Here is a 13,117-nt window from a genome sequence, read left to right as displayed (position 1 = left end):
AAATCTAATCTAAAAACAAAAGCCAACTCATGAGATGATCAAGCATGCTAATTCTGTACTTTGACCAGAAGTTGATCATTCCACTCCTTCAGAACTGTGACCGGGTTTGCATAGGGAATATGTGCAAACGTTGGCTCTGCTGCCTGTTTTGAGGTTCTATTGCTTGCATCCACAGGTGGAGATCTGTTAAAGCTGACTAGGGATGATGTAATCCAGATCTGTGGTCCTGCAGATGGTATCCGGCTCTTTAATGCTCTGAAAGGAAGGTGGGTTCATTCATTGTGCTTGCAATTCAATTTTAAATTTTGGAAATTTAAATGTTAGTAGAATGTCTGTTCCCAAACAGCTCCAACTACAACAATCTACATGAGAGAACGAAGCAAGGTATATATCTACATCTAAGAAATGTGTGCTGTTTATCTGTACATGTAGATGGCCTAAACTATATTTCCTTTTTTTTTTGAAGAGCCGACAAAATAAAACTAGGTTGGGGTAAATCATGGCAGTGATTTAGTTTAGTTTTTGCAGTGGAGCAGACAAAATGTCCACAAAGGAACTTTTGACAGCAAAGGTTCAGCATGAATGCTGGTTTACATTTAAAGGACCAATTTGAGAAGAGAAACTGACAAGAACTTGCATATATATGACACCATGCCATGTAACTCTAAATGTTTTGAATCTTTTTGTGTTCATTGAACTGCAACTACTGTTCTGCAGAGTAATTCTGCTGCAGACCAGTTTGTCTACAGTAGAATTCCACCGAATCAGTAAATAGTGGCTGGTAATGTGTTTCGGTGGTGATGGATTAAGGAAAAATGATAACAACAACACAAGTTTAATGCAGTTCTTTTAAATGATCCCTAATCGCAAAAGGATTGAGATAGCAGGAAAGGGTGGTTAACCTGCATTAGACTAAATCGAGGAAACAAAACAAAACTTGCAGTGACACACCGCCTTGTAGGTCATTTCCAGCTGCTTCATAACTTATGAATTACTTTTGAAATGCAGCCCTTTTAACCTTGCACCAAATTGCAAGCACCATGGTCTCACAAGTGAACAGTGAGAGAGATGACCAATTTGGAGATGACCTCTACTTGCCAATCTTTCTGGGATTAATCAGTTTTTCTTGCTTAGCTATGGCATTAAGGGCTGTTGAGGGAGTTGGAATCTAGTTTTTATTTCTCTCTTCTACGTTTAGGATGGTTAGACCAAGGCTGACCATTTACGTTTGTCAGGAAGCACAACAGGCCCGAGAGCAACAACACCAGAAGCATGAAAATGGTGATTCTGTGAACAGTTCTTTCTATGGTGAGTACATCAAAGCCTCCTTGTGCACCCAAAATTAAGGTCAATTCTGCTCTTAAATATAAGCTTATTCTGAAACTTATTGATTAATGGGAAAAACAATCATCCGTCCAGTCTTTTTTTTCCTTTGAATCCCAAACCAACAAAGCTGCACGATGGTTGTATGTATTGGAAAAGGTAGATTAAAGAGTTGACTGCATAGTTGTCAAATTCTGGTTCTGTTGCCTGTTTAAAAACTCACTGCATGTCCTTGCGTAAATTATAGTTTAGTTTTAGAGATACTGTGCGGAAACAGGCCCTTTGGCCCACCGAGTCTGCGCCGACCAGTGATCACCCGTACGCTAGCACTATCCTACACACTAGGGGTCATTTACAGAAGCCAATTAACCTACAAACCTGTCTGTCTTTGGAATTTGAGGAAACCGGAGCTCCCAGAGAAAACCCACATGGTCACGGAGAACGTACAAACACCGTACAGACAGCACCCGTAGTCAGGATCGAACTCGGGTCTCTGGCGCTGTGAGGCAGCAACTCTACTGCTGCGCCACTGTGCCGCCCCTTTTAAGAGTTTACATAAAACTCTTTAACATTTCACATTAATCCCAGAGGACTGGCAGGTCGTGGGGTGGAAAAGAGCAGCTCCAAATTGGTCACTTCTCCCACTGCTCAACAACGCAACAGGTTGGGATAAAGAAGAATTGTCTGCTGCTTTTTTTTCCTCACTCCCTCGGAACAGGCCTTTTTCAAACCTCTGGTCACCCAGCATACTGCTCTTGACTTGGAACTCTGGCTTGAACTGGAGCATTCCACTTTGTGCTCGTTGTAGTGGTGTTTGACTAACCTGTTTGAATTTGGAGTTTCACTGACTTGCCACACCTGTTCTCAAGCTGCTCCCTGCTCCCAAGCAGAGTTGAGTTGTTTCAGACCACTGGTGTGGGTAAATGCAATAACACAAATGCTAATTTGTTTAGTGTAGAGATACACCATGGAAACAGGCCCTTCGGCCCTCCGAGACCGCACCATTGAATGGCGGTGCTGGCTCAAAGGCCCGAATGGCATACTGTACCTATTTTCCTAAGTTTCTATCATATTCTTCCTATATGTTGAATGTAAATGGAAAGTGATGAAAGTTAAAGCTCATTATAAGCTAAACTAATATAGAACATGTATTTTTATTGCTGCAACATTTGATTTGTGCATTCCATTTTTCAGTGTACCATGCAATTTATTTGGAAGAGTTAACAGCAATTGAAATGACAGAGAAGATTGCTCAACTTTTCAATATTTCTCCCCGTCAAATCCACCAGATCTATAAACAGGGCCCCACGGGTATTCACGTGCTTGTGAGCGATGAGGTAAATAACTAATGGCATTTTGATGATAGGGACTTGGATATCTCTCCGCGGAACTGGCATGAAATGGGTGGCTCGAGTGGTCTCCTTCTGTGCCACGATGATTCTATGGAATGACAGTTACAGAGCGGTTGATTTTCCAAGTGCGCAAAGTAGCTTTAGTGTGGGCTTGAAGTCAAATGCAAAACATCTATGAAATGTTCTTAACATTGAAAAGTTGAGGAAAGCAACAGTTAGAATTGCCTGTTTCTGTTCTATGTGTAATGGTACTTTGTCATGTGTACCTAAGTATAGTGAAATTATTTTCCAGATGATCCAAAACTTCCAGGATGAATCGTGTTTTGTTCTCGATACCTTAAAAGGTAACCGTTCCAGCAATGGAATTTACATTTTCTGTAAATTTGCAGCCCTGATTATTGTCTCTTGAATTAAAAAAATTCGTAGCTTAATATTTGGGTTTTCAAGCATTTTCTCTCCCCCCCCCCCCCCCCCCCCTTTTTTTTGGAAAGTGATAGGTTTTGTAATATGTCTTTGCTCTTTCTGCTTGCTTCCTACAGCCGAGGGCAGTGACAGTTACCACATAATCCTCAAGTGACTAATTTGCAAGGATAACGTCTTCTGTGAATGACCTTACCCCTACGTTGTGGCTCCTACTCCCAGCAGCAAAATATTTCCAAGCCGCAAAGACTCGAGTATGCTGCTATCTATCTTGGCACAGGAGGAACCGTGATGGGATTGTGCACATGTTCAGCAGCCTGACGCAAGTGACCAACTTCTCTTGGAGCAGGTCCTAAATTGTGGGCAAGAGGATAGATGGAGGAAAGAAGAACACCTGACAGATGAATGTGCGTGTTGTTCAACTTTGATATGAAATTGTTCCTGATAAGTGTGTTCGCTGCTGTTCTTGATTTTGGGTGGGTGGGAGGGGAGGGGACGTGATGTGCAGCAAGCCCAGAGCTTGATCAACTGTTCTTTCATTCTTGATTTGCACCTTTATATATTTATGTGCACCATCTTTAGTACCTGGCTGACAAGTACATCATACATGCATTTTATCTGGTTGAGTTTGCTTCCATGTTGCATCTGAGCTAATATTAGTACAGCCATTTGCTACTTATCTTGAATTGCCACAGACTGTCAGCTCTTGTAACTCAATCCATGTTCAGTACTTTGCTTAAGCCTTTCCTGTACAGTCCTGGTATGATTTGAAATCCACTTACCTCTGAGGGTATGCAGTTCACTTTTAACTTGGTTAAGTAATTGCAGTAAAGTATTAGATTGATTTACTTATTTCATCCATGTCTTGCCTTCTGAAAATGAGATCCCATTTGTTTAGTTGGTTATGTGTAAAATTTGGAAAGGATTTTCAAGCAAAATATTTTTGGACGTTAATTTGGGAAAGGTTTCCTGTTCAAAGCAGTGCAATAACTTGTCACAGTGTCCATTAGCCAAATGTAGACTTCCAGTTGAAATCCTAATCCAGGTGACCATTCACAAGCAGTGGCTTGTTGGAGGATTTTGCAAATACAAGGATGCCTGACATCTCTCAAATTTGCTTTCTCATTTCTTCCTCTCATTCCCAACCAACTGTGCACTTCAGCCACTCTAGTCAAGGTCTGATCCACCTTATTTATGTGTGGTCACTTTTACTCATTTAAGAAGGAATTACCTTGGATACCAATGAGCTGCCTGTGCTCTGCATATTCCTACAGTCAAGCGAAAGCCATGAAGACAGTAAGCTCATCAAACAAGTTTAAAATAACTTTTAATGTGTATAAAATCAAATTACGTTTCTGTCAGCAGCAATGCTGGAACTTGTGTTCTGGTCTAATCTTAAATCTCTATTTGGAAACAGCTTTTGTAAAAGGCTTTATGAGATGACAAGAATTAGATCCTCCTGTCTTAATTCAGTGAATTACTGTCATGTTTCCTATTGCAGAATGTGGTTTGAACAGTGTAGGAAAGCAACAAGTAGAATTTATCCAATGAAGCAGTTGCTTTTTGAAAGCTGCTGAACTTCCAGACAAATCTTCTCCTTGATATGGTAATATCTTTTACTCCGAATTCCCAATCCTGTGAAAGTTTCCAATCTTATTCTTTACTGTTGTCGCTCAGAAATAATTGGAGATTGAGCCTGAATTTTGCCAACGTCTATGCTTATCAATGCAACTTTTGAGTTGCTTGCTCAGTTGGTTTCTGTGAATTAACATGGAAAACTATAATGGAAAACCCCAGCATATCGAAAGAAGGGAGGAAGATTTAATAGAAGCATTTTCAACTTAAAAAGATCTTCCTTCACTAAATCCACTTCACTAAAATCCACTTTATTCAGGATAATACCTTCCCATCAATGGCCTGTGATGCAGTAACATTTCAGTTGTATTTTTTGGAATTGTCAGGAAATTGAGTAATCAAGGGCAAAATTTTGATTTTTAATATTTCATTCATACCATAATTCATGAGCCTTTATTTGGGCTATTTGAATGTGTCTATGTAATAATCTGTGGCCTATTGAAATACAAACAGTATCCATTTTGATTTCTATAATTAAGATACTTTAAGCCACTTTGAAACAGACAACAGAGGAATGGCAAAATGTACATTAGGCTGTGAATAACCTCCCATTCAGCCAATGACTAAATGGCCCAAGTGACGATACTAATTTGCAGGAGAGATGGAAAGGTGAAGTTACTTGGAACCCTGCCTTGTGAAACACGAGATCGGTGTTACAATTTGGCAGAAGGTATCAGAATACAGAATATCTATAGTTGAGGGATTAAAGGCTGAATTCTGGTTGGAGTAAGTTCTCCTCCTGGATTGTAAGGATTGGATGCAGATTGAGTTTGGAGCAACATTAACTCAATTTTAGGTATTATATTATTATTATTTTAAAAAAAAAAAAAAACATGTGGGAGACAATTTTCACCCATTTGACATTTGGATATAGTAGTGAATGAAGTTGTACTCGAACGTAGATCTATTCCTCTAAATCTTTTTCAGCTGGAACATGGCTGAACCAAAGTTGTAGGTGTATAGTCATTGGGAAGGCAGGCAGGAGACTGGGAAGCTAATTACCTTCCATTGGAACTCTGCAGGTGAACTCTGGAGTCTCATCATTTGAGTTCAGAAATAAGATAATTGCTATTCTAATTGCTGATCCATAGCTACCAACTGCAATAAGGTTTACCTCAATTTTGGTTATGAAGTCGACTCTGCCACTAACATCAGTTCAATGACATTTGGGAACCAAAGGCTAAACTGTTTATAATCAAGCAATGGTCCTTTCCCATCCAGTGGTAATGGTCAATGTTATTTTTTTTGAAGGAAATGTAAGAAAATGCATCAGAAATTAAAATGTTGAGGGACCCTCAATGTTCGGTTGAAGGCCTTATTGAGCTGATTTGACTGTGTGAGATAAAACGTAACTTGGGACTCCTCGTATCAGGTAGTTGAGGGTCTGGTTACTGAGGAAACCAGTTTAGTTCAAAATAGTAGAATTGCCTTCTGTTTGAAGTTCATATTGAAATATTATTTAATTAAGTAGTAATTAGGGCGGAGCAGCTGATAGAGCCACTACCTCACGGTGCCAGCGAGCTGGGTTCAATCCTGACCTTGGGTGCTGTCTGTGTGGAGTTTGTACGTTCTGCCTGTGACCGCGTGGGTTTCCTCCCGCACTCCAGAGACGTGCGGGTTTGTAGGTTAATTGGCCCTCAGTGAATTGTCCCCAGTGTGTCGGAAGGTGGGAACGTGAGGGAAGGGAATGAGAACGTGGGAAAACACAGAACGAGTTTGAACAGGTGATCAATGGTCGGTGTGGACTGAAGTGCCTGTTTCCATGCTGTATCTCTAAAATGCAACTCAAATTATTAAAGAAATGGATTAAAATGGACTTCCAGTCATGATTATCTCAACCACATCTTTGCTTGTTTTGTGGGTTGGGTTTGAGAGAATCTTGAAGACTAATTGGAAGAACGTGGAGGTTTGATTTAACAAATCTGCATTTTAGTCAAGACTTTGCTACTGTGGCATGTTTACAGACCATAAATGGAGCAGTCGATTAAATTAGAACTCTTGAATGTGTTGCGTTTTCTGGAGGGAGTCGGGATAGATAACAGTCGGGCTATAATGGCTAGCGGCCTCTTTCATGTAATCGTGTTCCAGCACAGCGCATGATTACAATTTTTAATATTTTTCCTATGCAGCCATTACAGAAAATGTAAAACAAATGCTGAGGCAAAATGAAAACTTGTTCATACATTGTACAACATAATATGATACATCAGTGAGTTTTCCTGTAATGTTTTTAACATGTAATCCGCAAAATGTACAATTCACAATATGTTGAATTAATAGTAAATGGTAGTTTTAATTTTCTAATCGTCTCCAATTTGTGATTTTCAGAAAATTGAGAAAACCAAGGACAAAATTTTTATCTCCTTTAAAATTTAATTCATACCATAATTCATGAGCCTTTAGGCCATTTGAATGTGTCTGTGTAATAACCTGTGGTCTATTGAAGTACAAACCGTATCCATTTTGATTTCTATAATAAGCCACTTTGAAACGAACAACAGAGGAATGGCAAAATGTACATTAGGCTGTGAATAACCTCCCATTCAGTCAATGAGTAAATCGCCCAAGTGACGATACTAATTTGCAGGAGAGATGGAAAGGTGAAGTTACTTGGAACCCTGCCTTGTGTTGCAATTTGGCAGAAGGTATCAGAATACAGAATATCTATAGTTGAGGGATTAAAGGCTGAATTCTGGTTGGACTATGTTCTCCTGGATTGTAAGGATTGGATGCAGATTGAGTTTGGAGCAACATTAACTCAACTTTGTATGGTTTTTGAGATGGTCAAATGGCTCCTGGTTAATTGGTGTTGGCCCAGGAAATGTTGCTACATCCCTTATTTTGTACATGAGAGTCATATGGTCATTCAGCACAGAACCAGGTTCTTGAGCCCACTGTAGGCATCAATACTCATCTATATTCATCTCATTTGTCAGCACTTTCATCAAGGCACGGTAAAACAGCCCTAAGCACAACATTCAAAGAAATTCACATTGGCCGTAGAATCTGCCTTTACATTCACTTGAAACACGACTGTCCTTTTGCAGAGAAACATACCAACAGAAGTGCTTTAAGCCTGAGTTGGTAGGATTTCTTGTTAAATAAAAATTCCATTAAAACCATGCAAAACTAAATGGATCTGTAGATCAAAATCAGTTTTGTTCCACTCTTACACAACAGACCAAATGGCAATCTCTATCAGTTATGGCTAACCAATGTACTGCCTGAATGAAAGCAATCTGTATTTTTAGTACCTGGGATAACATGACATGATTTAGTGATGTGAGTGCAATAATCATTAATTAATTCGCAAATGATGGGTGCTATTAATGTGTTGCATTTGTACGAAGGGTGACTTTTGACCATCTCAAATCACCACCTGTCTTTTTTTCGAGATGTTCAAGAATCCCTTCCCAAGAGTTGGTGTGCCAAGCCACCACAAATTAGAAATGAGGAACTGCAGGTGCTGGTTTATATAAGAAGACACGATGTATTGGAGTACTTCAGCAGGACAGGCAGCATCTCTGGAGAACATGGATAGCCATGTTCTCCAGAGATGCTGCCTGACCTGCTGAGTAACTCCAGTGCTTTCTCTTATTTTCCACCATAAGTTAGGCCAGCTTTTGGTTTCTTTTGTTTCATCCCTGGCATAACTTCTGACTGCAATTCTGGTTTGGTGGGCCCAGTAGTTTGGTTTGCATTCTGTATTGGAATTTTGCATATTATCCATCTTCCCCAAAACATCTTGTATTTCTCTGCAAAGAGAATATGGAAGTTTGAGAGGCTATTGATAGCCATGTTGTGTCCAGGTATGATACTCCAGCTGTTGCAGATTGTGGAATATGGCCACCTTGTCTTCTCTTTTCCCATCAGTTTCATTTGTGATCGAGTCATAGAGTGATGCAGTGTGGAAAGGGTGCTTTGGCCCAACTTGCCCACACCGGCCAACAATGTCCCAGCTACACTAGTCCCACTTGCCTGCACTTGGTCCATAACCCTCCAAACCTGTCCTATCCATGTACCTGTCCAACAGTTTCTTAAAAGATGGGATAGTCCCAGCCTCAACTACCTCCTCTGGCAGCTTGTTCCATACACCCACTGCCCTTTGTGTGAAAAAGTTACCCCTCTGATTCCTATTCAATCTTTTCCCCTTCACCTTGAACCTATGTCCTCTGGTCCTCAATTTCCCTACTCTGGGCAAAAGACTGTGCATCTTACCGATCTATTCCTCTCATGATTTTTTTTATACCTCTTTAAGATCACCCCTCATCCTCCTGTGCTCCATGGAATGGAGACCCAGCCTACTCATCCTCTTCCCATAGCTCACACCCTCTAGTCCTGGCAACATCCTCGTAAATCTTTTCTGAACCCTTTCAAGCTTGATAATATCTTTCCTATAACATGGTGCCCGGAACTGAACACCATACTATAAATGCAATCTCACCAACGTCTTATACAACTGCCACATGACCTCTCAACTTCTGTACTCAATACTCTGACTGATGAAGGCCAAAGTGCCAAAAGCCTTTTTGACCACCTTATCTACCTGCGACTCCACCTTCAAGGAACCATGCACCTGTACTCCTAGATCCCTCTGCTCTACAACACTACCCAGAGGCCTACCATTTACAGTGTATGTCTTGCCCTTGTTCGACGTCCCAAAATGCCACACCTCACACACTTCTCTGTATTAAATTCCATCAACCATTCCTCCGCCCACCTGGCCAATCGATCCAGATCCTGCTGCAATCGTTCACAACCATCTTCACTATCTGCAAAACCACTAACTTGTTGTTTGGATTTTTAATGTTACAACTATCTCTTGCCACTTATCTCCCTGCTACAAACTCATTCCTGAGCTTGTCAGAGTTTCTGTTCCACCCTTTGTTCTGGAGATCACTCCTGGATCCCGGAAACGACTGAAGTGTGTAGGAAGGGTCACAATGCTTGGAGAGCAGCAGGGTCACATTGACATCTGTAGGTTTGCATGGTTCTGATGGTAATTTTGAAATCGGGTAACTACTGATGCTGATAATTGGACATCAAAGCAGAAAATGCTGGCAACACTCAGCAGGTCAGGTGGCATCTGTGGAGGGAGAAGTCGAGTTAATGTTTCGGGTCAATTACATTTTTATTCAAAAAGCCACGATTCTGATGAAGGGTCGTTGACCAGAAACATAGAACATAGAAATTAGGTGCAGGAGTAGGCCATTCGGCCCTTCGACGAAACATTAGCTGTTAATTTTTCCACGGTTGTCTGACCTGCTGAGTATCTCCCAACATTTTCTTTTCTTTTAATGACTTCCTAATCATGTTGTTTGAGGTGAAATTTGTCCACTACTTGATGCAAGAACATAATCAGACTCAATAGATTCAGACGGTCTCCTCTGGTAATTCTTCTCTCAAATCGGGCTCTGTGCTCTGGATGAACTAACAGAGGTTCTGCTCAACATTGAGCAGGGGATTTTAAGGAAGGCACTGTTCTGTTGCTAGCCTTCCATTAGATTTTTGAGAGTGTAAAGCGAAGGAACAGCCCGAAACGTTGCCAATTTCCTTTGCTCCATAGATGCTGCTGCACCCGCTGAGTTTCTCCAGCATTTTTGTGTACTTTAGGAACAAAATATCCTGGCTTCTATTTACCAACTGCTGTTTACGAATCTGAGCCATAATTACATGTGTCTGGGTTACTCAGTGGCTGAAACGCAGCTATTTCTCCCCTCAACCCCCTCGCCCCTCTATGTAAGTTAAAGGTGTTTTCTCAATGGCTTTCCTTGAGTAACATTAATGATGAGACTGTTCAGATCATTGAATTGTCAACGGGCCCGGTAACAAAGATCATCTGAAATATCAGATGTTTTCATCATGCTTCGAACTAATGTTGTTCATGCGCCTGGTTTGATATGAGTATCTGCTAAAACAAGGAATGTTACTTTAATACCCAGCGCAAATACGAACATATGGATCTGTGTAAATGGGGGTCTCAGAGCTAGGAGACTTCCAAATAGTGATGTGGGTGCTGGTGAATAGGAGGCTGCCTTGTGAGGAGCAGGGGACGTGTATTTGCTGGTGCGGTTACCTTGTGCATTATGACAAAGGTGGAATCGCCCAGGGAATGTAGGTGGGGGACCACGGCAAAAGTGCGCGATAGTTGAGAAAACAGAGGTTGCTTTCACGTAGAACGTTTGAATGGTGTCGAGAGATGATGACTACATGTGGGAATGAATTTTGAGAAGTGGAGGAGCAGGGCTTGCCTGAACTACTGTTCAAATGGTGTACATCGTACCGACTGGGGGTCCGGAGATCACGAGGGGCTGCTGAACCTGGAATTAGCAGCAGCACGACAAGATGGGAATCGGTAGTGCAGGGTTGAGGAACTGTGCTAGTGGGTGGGTCATCTCCACAGGGGGCAGAATTGCTAGCAGGGAATAAAGGTTTGTTTTTCATGTATTTACCCTTTGGATGGTCACTGGTGATCACATTGATTAGATCATAATGACACTTATCCTAAGGCAATCAAGTGAGTGTGCATTTCGTATGGAGTTGCAAAGGGATTTGAGTTTTGCTGATGGCAGTCTTTTCAGAGGTCCCGAGCAGCCTTGTACGGTTAAGCTCTACTTTCAGCTCTTGCCGTTAAATAATTGTAGTATAGTCTTGCGGGGCAAAAGCCTTATACCTTAAGCACCTAGCTGAGCCTTGGATCCAAGCGTGATAGAAGTTTTATAACTGGTTGTGAGCATGTGCAAATTACATTTTAAAATCCATAGTTGTTGGAAACATAAGACAGTCGCTTATGCGGATTTATAAAATTTAAAACTAACATCTGTAATGTGCTCTTCCACAATAAAACTTGGCTTGGCATTTTTATTTCATAATTTAATTCAACTCTATAAACTTGATGTTTGCCTTGTGTCTGGAACACTCTGGTCTGATATGCGGATAAGGTCTGATCTCTGGCCTTGCACAAAAATCAAGAACAAGATGGCAGTAAATCTTGCACGAAGGCCCAGGGCCAAGATTAAAATTGTTATCTATTCCGCTCCCAGTCCTGAGTAGACGTATGAAACTGCAGATGCTGGAACCTTGATAAGAACACACAGTGCTGGAGTAACTCAGCGGGTCCTGATCCACTGAGTTTCTCCCGCACTTTGATTCCTGGCAATTGTCAATGAACTTTACCCTCTACATTCTCCTAAACACTTCGCCTTTCTATTTGCCTTGGAGGGAGAACCGCTTCTTATTTTCCTTCAATAACCCATCGGAATGATCATCTGCTTGTTCAAATGCCCCCCTCTCTGTAGTGACTTGGAGCGCTTGCATTTTAAAGTGCTGTAACTTCAACGCAGTTGTGGAAGTCATGTGAAGTGCCCATCACATTCCCCTCAATTGAAAGAGATGGTAAACCTCACCGCAAGAGATGATAAGATTTTGATCAAAATAGTTGTCCAATTTAATTACAAGCCATGTTGGGTGAAATGAATTGTTTTGCAAAAGATTATAAAAGACAAAGCTGCATTTGTTGTGTTTAATGTATAAACTGATCCAAAATACAATGAAATCTGGTGTAACTGTGTGTTCAACTAATAAAATATGGCCTGGTAGAATTTTAATGTTTATTTTTCAAAACACTGCTTGTTCATGTCTGTATTTTTTCATGTTTGTCCATATTTTACTTAACTTGACACAATGAAACTGTAAAACACAATGCAGTACATATTCCTGGAATAAATTGGGTTTCAAAAGTTGAATTGATCTTTCCGTTATTGACCTGAAGCTAATTGAGGAAAAGCGGGATGTATTTTAAATCCTGAAGCTGGAATCTTCAAAAGCAGAGGTGCCATTTTTACATTGGATCTTATGGTACATTTTGGAATGAGTTTGGAGACCATCAATCACCCGTACACTAGTTCTATGCTATTCCCACTTTCCCATCCTACAAAAGCCAATTAATCTACAGACGTGCACATCTTATCTTTGGTGGACAAAAATGCTGGAGAAACTCAGCAGGTGAGGCAGCATCTATGGAGCGAAGGAAATAGGCAACGTTTCGGGCCGAAACCTTTCTTCAGACAGGTTGCCTATTTCCTTCATCTATTGCATCCGCTGCTCTAGATATCAGCAGATCTATATCGGTGAGACCAAGCGGAGGTTGGGCGATCGTTTCGCCGAACACCTCCGCTCGGTCCGCAATAACCAAGCTGACCTCCCGGTGGCTCAGCACTTCAACTCCCCCTCCCACTCCGTCTCCGACCTCTCTGTCCTGGGTCTCCTCCATGGCCACAGCGAGCAGCACCGGAAATTGGAGGAACAGCACCTCATATTCCGCTTGGGGAGTCTGCATCCTGGGGGCATGAACATCGAATTCTCCCAATTTTGTTAGTCCTTGCTGT

General features: G+C 41.2%; 1 protein-coding gene across 2 annotated transcripts in view; it reads left to right on the top strand.

Moving 5' to 3' along the window:
* The window catches only part of tfcp2 (transcription factor CP2), a 32,751-nt gene extending 29,178 nt beyond the window's left edge, over nucleotides 1-3,573 (top strand). Inside the window, exons 12-16 of one of the 2 annotated variants that reach the window (XM_055664465.1) lie at nucleotides 176-266; nucleotides 1,199-1,308; nucleotides 2,518-2,660; nucleotides 2,968-3,019; nucleotides 3,215-3,573. In XM_055664465.1, coding sequence (XP_055520440.1) covers nucleotides 176-266; nucleotides 1,199-1,308; nucleotides 2,518-2,660; nucleotides 2,968-3,019; nucleotides 3,215-3,252 — 434 coding nt within the window. In that variant the 3' untranslated portion in view covers nucleotides 3,253-3,573. The remainder of the gene's footprint in view (nucleotides 1-175; nucleotides 267-1,198; nucleotides 1,309-2,517; nucleotides 2,661-2,967; nucleotides 3,020-3,214) is intronic. The other variant, XM_055664464.1, reaches the window with a different exon arrangement.
* The last annotated feature ends 9,544 nt before the right edge of the window (nucleotides 3,574-13,117 follow it).

This window comes from Leucoraja erinacea, chromosome 40 (assembly GCF_028641065.1).
Source record: "Leucoraja erinacea ecotype New England chromosome 40, Leri_hhj_1, whole genome shotgun sequence".
NCBI classification, from domain to species: Eukaryota; Metazoa; Chordata; class Chondrichthyes; order Rajiformes; family Rajidae; genus Leucoraja; species Leucoraja erinaceus.
The sequence above is the reverse complement of the archived record's forward strand: the minus strand, read 5'-3'. Positions and strand labels throughout refer to the sequence as shown.